General features: G+C 41.5%; 1 protein-coding gene across 1 annotated transcript in view; it reads right to left on the bottom strand.

The window, feature by feature from the left end:
* Positions 1-13,317, bottom strand: part of ryr2a (ryanodine receptor 2a (cardiac)) — a 551,531-nt gene that overhangs the window by 152,156 nt on the left and 386,058 nt on the right. The window contains exons 59-61 of the mRNA XM_060830792.1: positions 6,050-6,165; positions 4,583-4,647; positions 3,176-3,297 (exon numbers count right to left, since the gene is read on the bottom strand). Coding sequence (XP_060686775.1) covers positions 3,176-3,297; positions 4,583-4,647; positions 6,050-6,165 — 303 coding nt within the window. The remainder of the gene's footprint in view (positions 1-3,175; positions 3,298-4,582; positions 4,648-6,049; positions 6,166-13,317) is intronic.

The following is a 13,317-nucleotide window of genomic DNA, read 5'->3' as shown; positions in this document are numbered from 1 at the left end:
TTTCTCCACAGATGCTGCCAGACCTGCTGGCTTTCTCCCGCACTGCCTGTTTTTTGTTTCAGATCTTCCATAACTGTTTTATTTTCTGTTAACTTTTGCTGTTTAAAGTACCATAGAATAGTTTTGCTATGGTGGTTGCATTACTTAAATGTGTATTGTGGGCAGTTTTTAAGAAAAGCCTTAAGCTTGTGACAGTAGTCTAAAAACCTTGCAGTTGTAAAGCTCACATTTCCATCACAGCAAGTCTTGAAATTGAACTCAATGAATATGGCAGTTGTGAGTGTAGTGAATTCAATAAGTATGGCATTGGTGAGCTCTCCCAAAAAGCTGCCAGATCCATTTGGTTCAGCAACATCCTTTGGGGAGAAGAATCTGCCATGCACTTTCAGTGTGGCCCACATCTGTTCAATACTATGTGGATGTTGTTTAATGCTCTCAAGGCTGCAATAGCAATACATTCCAATAGCCTATTCTTCATTGTTAGCCTTTACGGTATAAGACATGAGACTGTTTGACCTTATAGGACATTGTTGGCTGCACCTAGACTCTTTTTACAGTTAGCATCCATTGTGTGTAGCTTGCCAGCTGGAGTCACTGGAAAGTGTTCAGGAGTAGAAACCTAAATTGATAGCTCTCCCTCACTTGCCTAGAGGTGGAGATCAATGGGTAATCTCAGCATTCTCACCTTTTACTGATAGGAACATGGATTGGAGTATAACACAATTATCTAATTATAATCCATAAACCCTTTAGAACACAGAACAATACAGCACATTAACAGGCCCTTCAGCCCACAATGTTGTGCCGAACATGACACCAAATTTAACTAATCCCTTCTGCCTGCCCTTGGTCCATATCTCTCCACACTTTTCATATTCATGTGCTTATCTAAAAATCCCTTAAGGGCCCCTATCAGATCTGCCTCTACCACCAGCATGAGAGCATCCTCAAACTCGAATCATTTGCTGTTTAAAAAGCTTGCCCTCAAGTCTCCTTTGAACTTTCCCCCTACACCTTAAATGCATACCCCAACTTTCAGACATTTTCAACTCTGAGAAAAAGATTCTAACCATAACCACCTCCATGCATCTCATAATTTTAAAGACTTCAATCAAGTCTCCCCTCAGCCTCCACGACTCAAGAGAAAACCACGCAAGTTTTTCTAACCTTCTTTATAGCTCATACCCTCTAATCCAGGCAGATTCCTGCTAAATCTCTTTTGCACTTTCTCCAAAGCTTCCACATCTTCCTGTAATGTGGCGACTAGAATTGAACACAATACTCTGTGGCCTGACCAAAGTCTTATAAAGCTGCAACATGACACCCTGACTCTTGTACTCAATTCCCTGACCAATAAAGGCAAGCATGCCATACACCTATTGTCACCTTATCTACTAGCGTGGCCACTTTCAGGGATCTAAGGACCTGAACCTCAAGATCCCTCTGTACATCAATGCTGTTGGGAGTGCTGCCATTAACTTTTCTTTAACATTTGATCTCCCAAAGTACAGCACCTCACACATATCCAGATTAAACTCCATCTGCCATTTTTTCTGCCATGTCTGCAACTGATCTATATCTCACTGTAACCTTTAACAAACTTCTGCACTCTCCACAGCTCCACCAATCTTTGTATCGTCTGCAAACTTACTAACCTACTCATCTACATTTCCATCCAAGTCATTTAAATATGTCACAAACAGAAGAGATGCCAGTACGGATGTAGTGTAAGTGAGGGCCTTCCTTGGAAGCACATACCTTCAAATGCAGCGATCCTAAACAATTTTGAATAAGATTAACAAATTGAGTCCAGCCCAAAGATCAACCAGAGCTGAAAATGTGTTGCTGGTTAAAGCACAGCAGGTCAGGCAGCATCCAAGGAACAGGAAATTCGACGTTTCGGGCCAGAGCCCTTCATCAGGAATCAACCAGACTGACTTATCCAGAAAATGCATTGAGTAATATTTTGGTTACCTTATACTATCATAGCAAAAGCATAAAAGGAGGCCATTCAGACCATCGGGTCCAGGACAGCTCTCAACAAGAGCAAATCAACAAATCCTACTCCACCCTTTCCCTGGAATATGTTTCTCTTCAGGTACTTATCCAATTCTTCTTTGAGAGCCAAGATTCAATCTGCCTCCACCACTCTCTCAGGTAAGTGCATTCCAGAGCCTAACCAGTTGCAGCAGAAGAAATGGTTTCCCTCATGTTTTATCACCAATCACTATAATGTCCTCTGGTTCTTCATCCCTCTATCAATGAGAACTGTTTCACTCTACCTAATTCATCTAGACCTTCTTAATTTTGAACACTTCTGTTAAATTTGCCCTCAATCTTCTTTTTTTAAAAGGCGTTGTGTGGATTGGATGATTTCATGTGTGTCAGTTGCTATTTTGTTGTATTGAGAACTTAACTAAGATTCCAGAATTAAGAAGATCTCTGAAGTAGAACCCCTCAGGAAGACAGCTGTAAAGATGATGTGAAAAACGGGGAATGCCTTGGTTCAAAAACAGCTCACATTTCAACTGACCAAGCAGACAGCTAGGTAAGACATAATGCTGCACACCTTTCACATCAACTAAAACACAATTTATCTGTTCAATATAAATAAAAGGCAAGTTGAATGTGTACCATTGCAGGTTGCGTTGACTTATTTGTCATAACTATTAAACATTTTCAAAAGTTTTCAAAATCTGCAAGAGTGGACAGAGTACCATTCCTGCTTGTAAAAGAATTAAGAATAAGAGGATACAGACTTAAAGCCATTTGCAAAAGAAGCAAATTGATGTGAGAAAAAACTTCTTCACAGAACAATAATAATGGTATGGAATGTGTTATGCGTTAGAGTGATGGATGCTGGTTTAACTGAAGCATTCAAGAGGACACTGGAGAGTTATTTAAATAGAAACAATATGCAAGGGTATGAGGAAGTGGCACAAAAATGGAACTAGAGTCGCAATGTTCATTTGGAGAGTGAGTACCGATGTAATGGGCCAAATGGCTTCCATCAATTCTGCAATTGCAATGTAGATCTGTAAATTTGGAACGGAGTATAATGCGCCTTTCTCTAAAATACCTTTCTTTCATGCCATGGTAATAGGCAAATCATACTGCGGAGCATGACATATACCGCCACTCAACAACTCATTGAAAAAGAATAAGCCAGCATTACCTTGTTACCATCTCCTTTTCCTTGTTAGATGCATGGCCTCCACTACTGAGAGGGTTACTTGCAGTAGACAGGAAATAGAGGCGATGGTTCTTAAAATATTGATCAATTAGAGGTAGAACAACCTGCAAAAATGAGTAACATTCAGTGCGCATGTTAAACATCCATCAGTTAATTAACTAGAGGATAAGGAAATCAGGATATACTCAGTTCAACTTCCATAATGCTGGTTACCAGATGCTGCAATAATAACAGAGCTGTTGACTAATCAATCTCTACTATTTAATCTTCAACAGACATTGTGCAGATTTTTGGGAACTAAAGTTACTTAACACTCACCTACCATAAGTTGTGTCTCAAATTACCTAGACAATGCATGCTAAAAACATCATCTTCTGAAAGAAGTTGGCCTAATTTTACTCGTGAATCATCTAGTCTCAACTGCTCCTCCCATCTTCTTGGGGAACCTGTCGCATTAATTGGTCACTCTTTCACTGAACTATCCATTCATTCATAATTCATGCGTTTGAGATTCAACTCTAATAATTACCCTGGACACTAATACAAAGTATATTGTGGGTTCACTGGAGCAGGTTTGACCTTACATTGGCGACTCAGAAATTAGGAACTGGATTTTACAGATCTCCACTCACAATCAGTACGGAGATTGAGGGTTGGTATGGAGGCTTGTTCTGCTCTTCTCCATTCCTGACAAGACTGCTCTGCTGTAAATTACTACTAGAATCAATATTAATTGTTCCAAGGTGAGACTCCACTCCTATCTCAGGAAGAAACTCCATCTTAGAGTTCACTGCCCAACAGATCTGTAGCACCAGAAGAAGCACTGGACATCTCTGGGACAAGAGACACCCCAAGGAGACCCAGTTGTCCAGGATGAGACTGAGTGAATTCAGTTCTTTGAGGGGAGCAGGGGAGATTAGAGGTGGGAGCTGCAGAGAAGTTTCAGGGGATCAGAGAGAGGGAAGGCAGATGTGTCAGATGACCTTCAGTGGGGGTTGGGGAGGAGGGAATGATTCTGTACGGGTGTCTCCAATGGGTTCAGGATCTGGAAAAGGAGATTATGATCTCCAACCCTCAGTCAACAAGCCTATGCAGCTAAAGTGGCTGGGTGAACTACGTGTCTTGGGTCTCTTCCTGGAGCAGTGGGATGAGGCCTTCCATCCTACCCACACCAAACCCACATCCACCCCCACATTAAGGTTCGGGCAGGTCAGGGTCGTAAGCAGATAGACAAGAAGAGTGCCATTGCTGGACGTTATCTGTCCCCAGCTTTGAAAGTTGCCAGTGAGTGAGTTCAGTAACATATTGCCCTCATCCTTGCAAAGGTTCATTCAACAGCATTTCATACATTTATTTCTCAAACAGCTTCCCCCTTTTAAAATGTTGTACCTTAGCAAAGAACTTGACTTCCTGCTCATGGAGAAATCTTTCTCCTTTACTTGTGGAACAAAGATCTAGAAGCAAGGACAAGACAACACATGATAAAAGAATTAATGTGTACACCATCAAAAACTGAACAAAGTAACAATGTTGGAAATGTTGGGTGAGTGTGCTGTGTTGGAAATAAAAAGCAGAAATTACTGAAGGAACTTTTCTGAAGAATTATGTTAGACTTAAAAGGTTAATTCTGTTTCTCTCTCCACGAATGCTGCCAGACTTGCTGAGTTTATTCAGCGCTTTGTTTCAAATATCAAACATCCGCAATACTTCACTTTTATCTGTGTGTTGAGTCAGGACGTGGTATAAACAGAAATAATTCTAATTGCACAAGAACAGACTGTGTCACAACAAGCAGCATGCTACATTATACCAGAGAAAATAAAGAGGAGATTCACATTTCCCATAAAACATATCTTTGTTGCAAGTGTCAATGGCTAGGCTTGTAGCAAATTTCATCTTTTGGTCAGAGACCGGGGTTGAAATTTTGTCCTAGGACTTCAGCAAAAAAATCTAGACTAGCAATACTGAGGGAGCACTGCACTCTTGGAGGTGCATTATATTTGGATGAAATATTAAACAGAGGCTCCATTAGGTAGACATAAAAGATCCCATTGGTACTATTTTGAACAGGAGCAGGAGAGTTATCCCTGGTGTCCTGGACAACACTTATTGCTCAATCAACCTCTCTGAAACAGATTATTTGGTCATCATTAAACTGGTATTTATGGGATTTTGATGTGCCCATACTGGCTGCCACACTTCCTCCTTTACAAAGTTGGTTACATTTCAAAGAAGCACTTCATTAGCTGGAAGACACTTCCATTGGACATGAAAAACACTGTGTGTACACAAGTTTCTTTTCTTCTATTTCGAAGGAGGGCCGGCATGTTATCCCCAGTGTTCTGAACAATATTGATCTTTCAATCTTTTCAATTAAAATCCATGAGCAGGTCATTTTCACATTGCTACTTGTGAGAGCTTGCCCCGTGTAAACTGTTCTCTGCATTTCTCACATTACAGCAGTGACCACAATTCCACCATATTTCACTGGCTAAAAAGCAATGCTAAAAGCAATGTAAATATAAATGGGAAGTTTTGCTTTACTACTTTTGTATCACCACTGTACTATAAGTGGCAGTAGGAAAACTTCACAAGGTTGAGTCTGTTACATTATTAAAAATCATTTCATCATTCCAGTGCTGGAATTTACAGCACTGGAACAGGCCATACAGCCCAACTGGTCCACACCAGTGGCTAGGTTCCGCATGAACCTACCCCTATTTTTCACTCATTCTGCGCTGGTTCAACAAGAAATCTCTACCTTGCAAAATGCAAACATGGATGCCACATTAAGCTTCTGTGGCATCCAACAACATCAGAATCTGACATATTAATAACAGTAAATATGCATTTTACCAAACTGCAATATGTAATCATGTGCCTGATCAACATATTTGATGAGTTGTTGCAGGAAGCTGTAAGCAAATCTTTTTTCAATGGAAGGGGTGTCCAACTCCATCTCTTTTAAACCCCTGGAAATATAAAAAAAAGAATAGTCTTAGGATTTTGCTTTCCTATGCTGCTACCTCTTGTTTAAAATATACAAGGTGTTGTGAAAGACATACTCATGTCAAAAAGTTGACGGGAATCAGTTAAAGAACTCTCAATCAGGATTGTTCATCAGAGCCATCATACCAACTGCCACAAGCATGCACTTACAAAATTATTTGAAGAGAATGAAACAGGAATGGGCAGCAAAAATAACAGGCTTATTCTTGTGTTGCTAATAACCTGTACAGGGCTGCCAATTCAATGAGAATAATAACAAGGTTAGAACATAGAACAATACAGCACAGAACAGGCCCTTCGGCCCACGATGTTGTGCTGAACATTTGTCTAGCTTAAGCACCTATCCATGTACCTATCCAATTGCCGCTTAAAGGTCACCAATGATTCTGACTCTGCCACTCCCACAGCCAGCGCATTCCATGCCCCCACCACTCTCTGGGTAAAGAACCTAACCCTGACATCCCCCCTATACCTTCCACCCTTCACCTTAAATTTATGTTCCCTTGTAACACTCTGTTGTACACGGGTAAAAGGCTCTGACTGTCTACTCTATCTACTCCCCTGATCATCTTATAAACCTCTATCAAGTCACCCCTCATCCATCGTCATTCCAATGAGAAAAGGCCTAGCACTCTCAACCTATCCTCGTATGACCTATTCTCCATTCCAGACAACATCCTGGTAAATCTCCTCTGCACCCTCTCCAAAGCTTCCACATCTTTCCTAAAGTGAGGCAACCAGAACTGCACACAGTACTCCAGATGCGGCCTTACCAAGGTTCTGTACTGCTGCAACATCACCTCACGACTCTTGAATTCAATCCCTCTGCTAATGAACGCTAATACACCATAGGCCTTCTTACAAGCTCTATCCACCTGAGTGGCAACTATCAAAGATCTATGAACATAGACCCCAAGATCCCTCTGCTCCTTACTAAGAACCTTACCGTTAACCCTGAATTCTGCATTCGTATTTGTCCTTCTAAAATGGACAACGTCACACTTGACAGGGTTGAATTCCATCTGTCACTCCTCAGCCCAGCTCTGCATCATATCTAAGTCCCTTTGCAGCTGACAACAGCCCTCCTCACTATCCATAACTCCACCAATCTTCGTATTGTCTGCAAATTTACTGACCCACCCTTCGACTCCCTCTTCCAAGTCATTAATAAAAATTACAAACAGCAGAGGACCCAGAACTGATCCCTGCGGAACTCCACTTGTAACTGGGCTCCAGGCTGAATATTTATCATCTACCACCACTCTCTGACTTCAACCAGTTAGCCAGTTCTCTATCCAACTGGCCACATTTTCCACTATCCCATGCCTCCGGACTTTCCACATAAGCCTACCATGGGGAACCTTATCAAATGCCTTACTAAAATCCATGTACACTACATCCACTGCTCTACCTTCATCCACATGCTTGGTCACCTCCTCAAAGAATTCAATAAGACTTGCAAGGCAAGACCTACCCCTCACAAATCCATGCTGGCTGTCCCTAATCAAGCAGTGACTTTCCAGATACTCATAAATCCTATCTCTCAGTACCCTTTCCATTACTTTGCCTACCACTGAAGTAAGACTAACTGGTCTGTAATTCCCGGGGTTATCCCTATTCCCTTTTTTGAACAGGGACACAACATTCGCCACTCTCCAGTCCCCTGGTACCACCCCTGTTGACAGTAAAGACGAAAAGATCATTGCCAACGGCTCTGCAATTTCCTCTCTTACTTACCACATAATTCTAGGATATATCCCGTCAGGCCCGGAGGACTTGTCTATCCTCAAGTTTTTCAAAATGCCCAACACATCTTCCTTCCTAACAAGTATCTCCTCTAGCTTACCAGTCCATTTCATACTCTCCTCTTCAACAATACGGTCCCTCTCATTTTTAAATACTGAAGAAAAGTACTCATTCAAGACCTCTCCTATCTCTTCCAACTCAATACACAATCTCCCACTACTGTCCTTGATCGGACCTACCCTCGTTCTCGTTAAATTTGGTGATATTCCCGCTCAAGCCACATTGTTGCCTGCCAAGCGACAGGTGAATTAGAGTGAGTGATGGAGTTGAGTGAGGTGATGATTAGCTATTCTGGAGTTACCAGTGTTTGTATGACCCCTAACATTCTTCTGGATGATGAGGCAGAGGAACAGAATGTGTATGAGAAAGAGAAGAAAGCCAGTGAAAGGTCCTTGGGGAGCTCACGAGCACTTCAAAAAATGCAGATCGTTAAGGTTAGACTTATTCCCTTTTTGCCTGTAGTGTGTATGTATATAAAGCTGATTGATTACAACAAACTACCATTAGAAGTTGTGACAAAGCTGCTGCTTTAACAAGATAATGCTGTCCTTGTTTCTTTTCAGAGAGGTTGTAAAAGACACAGACTCCAGAAAGTCAAAGTTGAAGGGTTTTAGGGCCAATTTGATTATAGCTAACAGATAATTCCTCAGGCAACAAGCTTTCAAGTTTTTGAAAAAAATACTTGTACAATGAAAGGGGAGTGATGAAGGGCCTTTGCCCGAAATGTCAATCTTCCTGCCTCTCGTTTGCTGCCTGACCTGCTGTGCTTTTCCAGCACCACTCTAATCTGGATTCTAATGAAAGGGGAGTGGCCAGTCGTCCCAGCCCAACTTTTCCCTGGTTTAGTTTGGTTTGGTTTTACCATGATAGTGTTTTGAAGCTGCTGGAGCCAAAGAAGCAGATCCATGATGGTACTCTCTCTCTCTCTCTCTCTCTCTCTGACTTCTGTCCTGTAAGACCCTGTGTTTGATTTTACCTTTTGTGCCAAAGGGTATTTATAGGTATTTGTTGCAAGTATTTGGAACAGCATCAATAAGCTGCGATAATCTGATGGATTTTCGGATAAGTGTTGTTATTCTGTATTCTATTCTCTTTTGTTTGTGTTTCATTCGGTAATCTTGTAAATAAAGTCTGTTTGGTTTAAAACTAAGTGGTTTCACCACCTGCACCACTCCTGGAATATCTGCATTACACCTGCCTAAAACAACTTGCAAAGTTAGGATCTGGGCTACGTTCTTGAAATGTTTAGAGGGGATCTAGCTCGGTGCATAACAGAATGCAGAGGGAACTCAAAATATAAAGCATCAGAGGTAGTATAATTACACTATCCTTTCTCACCGTTTCTCAAGCATCACACAAAATCTGCATCAGCTGCAAACCACACTCATATATAGCAGCTGTCTAGGATTGTGTGGCACTAAGGTGCACATGACACTGTCATTTTTAAAATAGCCTTTGTGTTGTTTCACTTCATTCACTTGTGCTTTTGCTTTATTTTTATATCATTTTGTTTCTCATGAGCCCTGTTCATATTGCGGTTGTCCCCCAAATATCATTATTAAAATCAATGAGTCGTTTTTTTTAAATGGGAATCACAATCTGACATATTGAAGGTGAAGGAGCACCAAGTGAGCCAGCCTTCACAAGAGGGACTTTATACTGCCCTCTTTGCCAACAAATAGTGGGGTAAATGCTTTTTTTTTATTCATTCGTGGTATGTGGACTCCATTGGCTGGGCCAGTACCTTTGAGAAGGTGGTGGTGAATTGCCATGTTGAATTGCTGCAGTCCATTTCTTTCCAGATAGACCTATAATGCTATGAGTGATGGAGTACCAGGATTTTAACATAGTAACACTGAAGGAATTGTGACAAATTTCCAAGTCAAAACAATACATTCCACAAGTAGAGATTCCTATTCACCAAAGAGATCTAATGGTGCTAATATGATCTATGAATGTCCAAATAATCAGTGCATAGTACAGTTCTTCAGGAGCGCCCCATCACAGAACCCCATACTCTCTAAAATGGCACTGACTCTCTGATAGCAAATTCTGTCTCTGATGTTGCACTAAGCAGTTCAGAAGGATTCTGGTGAACAGGGGTGATTTGTCACATGATTGTGGAGACCTCTGCTCTATCCATGGAAGCATCTTTGTGAGCTAGTTGGATGGTTCTACAACAATGACTGAACTAGCCATGGTTGTTATAATTGTTGATCTTAGTTACATTTCCAAGGACGCCCTTTCCATCGCTAGTGAGCTACGTCATCTCTGGCACAGTAGTCACCAAGATTAACTAACTTGTCTGACATTGGTAGCATAGATAATCCAGGAACGGAGAACATCATAGAAATTATATGTAAGTCTAATTAACTAACCATAAGATTGGATGGGTCTTCAAAAGCATCTATGTCTCGGTATGCCATGCTGTCAGTGATACTTCCATTGGAAGCCAGCCTAGTCTCATTGCCCAGAATTCTATCAACCATGCTGTAATCATTGTCCCATTAACTACCCACCACCTACAGTAGCCCACAAATGGATCTGTGCCACCAGCTACTTTAATATATGCACCTACCACGCAGCAGATGGTGAGCATATCTAATGATCATCACCAGCGGATGTGGGCTTAACTCTGTCCTCATCTACTTTTGAGCATCATACTTATAAGGATGATGTAAATGAGAGAAAGCAAGAGAGAAAGCAACCCCTGTTGCAATCACAGCATATGAACCCAATTAATTTCAGCAACTAGAAAGTCAGCTCCATCACTTCAGATTCAGGCTTGTGAACTTTTGTTCCTCTTCGTTTGTTCTTGTCCACTTACTTTAGACCATTAACCTAGTTCAGTTTTCCTTTTGAATGAAGTTGGTTAATTAATAGACTTAACCCCCTGTCTTCAACAGTAACAGGAAAATGCATCTTCACAGGAAAATAATTAGAATATCCAGAGTACATATCAAAACAAAGACCACCTGAAATGGTTGAATGTGGGTGAATGTCCTTGGGCTGCCCCTGATTATGCATATAAAAGAAGGTCCAGATTTTTCAATGTTCAGATAGCTATTTCTGCAAAGTAAGTGAGAGATGCGCTTTGGGACATTGCAAAATCCCCACAGTTTGAAGGTTCCACTGTGCAATTATCTAGTGCCTGGAACCCTCTAATAGCAGCCATCCAAACTGAAGAACTTGGAGGGTTCTATTGTAGTTAACTCAACAGTTGCCCTGCATTTTTCCTGTTACTGTTGACCACAGGGGGTTATGTCTATTAATTAATCAACTTCATTCAAGTAGAGAACAGTCCCCTCAACTTACTGTATACCCCCAGACCTATACCATCCCCCAAACCTTTTACATTCTTGAACCCTGACCTAATACTTACCTCACCTCCCAGAACTCAACACTCATCCCCCTGCTACTGGACCTGACAACTCACCCCATCATCAGACCATCAACCCCTTCACCTCCCAGGACCTAATAATTCCCTCAGTACCCCAGACACAACACCACCTTTCCCTCCATTGGACATTCAGCACATTCCATTCCCCAACACCCCCCCGACATTCCCCTCAGAGGGTCCAATAATACCCACCTATTGGGCCTGACACCCGTCCCCTGTGACCTAACAATTCTGACATTTCCTTCCAAAAATAAAAATCTATTTATCATTAAAACCAATATCTGCTTCACAATTCAGTACAGAATTTGAAATTTTTTTTTGTTATTTTAAACCTCTTCCCTTAATTTTACCAGTTTTTTTCTGGTGCATCTGTCCTTTCTCTGTAATGTGATCTACGAACTTGATACACACCAGCATCACAGATAAGAAAATATACAAGAGGACGCCGGGATGTTCCTCACTACAATGCTTCTGCTCAATTCCACATCTCCACCAAAGACTGTATGGCTGGAATGGGGAAATTAGAAAATCCTACTGCCTACTTTTGCAACAGAGTGAAGAAGTTGTTTCACAAGTATCAAGTCTTTGCATCATTATGTTTGTAAAACTCCAATTCATATTGCTATACATTCCCCATTAATACAGCTTTTAAAGTTGCCACATAATAGGGAGTCTGACTTTGGTTTTTAAATTGCTTTTCATAAAATTTGACTCCATAAAATTTGCCATGGGGCGGCATGGTGGCTCAGTGGTTAGCACTGCTGCCTCACAACACCAGGGATCCAGGTTCAATTCCAGCCTTGGGTGACTGTTTGTGTGGAGTTTGCACATTCTCCCCGTGCCTGTGTGGGTTTCCTCCCACAGTCCAAAGACGTGCAGGTTAGGTGAATTGACCATGTTAAATTGCTCACAGTGTTCAGGAAGGTGTAGGTTGGGTGCATTAGGGGTAAATGTAGGGGAATGGATTTGGGTGGGTACTCTTTGGAGGGTCAGTGTGGACTTATTGGGGTGAAGGGCTTGTTTCCACACTGTAGGGATTGTCTTATTATTTTAATGTTTTTGTGGCAATGCATCACATTAGTAAATCAGTGGATGGTGTCGAAACAATAACTTTAGTATCCTCCTAATACTGGGATGTTGTACAAGAACAAAACTTGAAAATAATTCTGAGGAGTGCATTTAATATCATCCAATATGATGATGTCAAATGGACTTGGATACAGGAATAGCTCTGGAGATTGAAGGAGGTGGACCAACCATCTATACCACCCTCATCATTTTGGTAACAACCTCTTTCATACCAAAGTAACTTGTACCTAGCAGCTATCATGCAATAAGTGTATCTTGTTTAGACTACAAAGTGATTTTCCTCCACAATAGACTAGTCAGGACTTTGAGATCTCAACCCAATAAGGCAGATGGTGACAACAAATCTCCTGATTTATCTTTCACCAAGGTAACTGTGGTGAGAATCGATGTTGTGAAAATTGAAAAGGTTCAGAAAAGATTTACAAGAATGTTGCCAGGGTTGGAGGATTTGAGCTATAGGGAGAGGCTGAACAGGCTGGGGGTGTTTTCCTTTGAGCATCGGTGGCTGAGGGGTGACCTTATAGAGGTTTACAAAATTATGAGGGGCATGGATAGGGTAAATAGGCAAAGTCTTTTCCCTGGGGTCAGGGAGTCCAGAACTACAGGGCATAAGTTTAGGGTGAGAGGGGAAAGATAGAAAAGAGACCTATGGGGCAACCTTTTCATGAAGAGGGTGGTGTGTGTATGGAATGAGCTGCCAGAGAAAGTGGTAGAGGCTGGTACAATTGCAACATTTAAGAGGCATTTGGATGGGTATACGAATGGGAAGAGTTTGGAGTGCTATGGCAGGTTGGGGCTAGATTGGGTTGGGAAATCTGGT

This window comes from Hemiscyllium ocellatum, chromosome 10 (genome assembly GCF_020745735.1).
Source record: "Hemiscyllium ocellatum isolate sHemOce1 chromosome 10, sHemOce1.pat.X.cur, whole genome shotgun sequence".
NCBI lineage: Eukaryota > Metazoa > Chordata > Chondrichthyes > Orectolobiformes > Hemiscylliidae > Hemiscyllium > Hemiscyllium ocellatum.
This window is presented reverse-complemented; position numbering and strand designations above follow the sequence as displayed.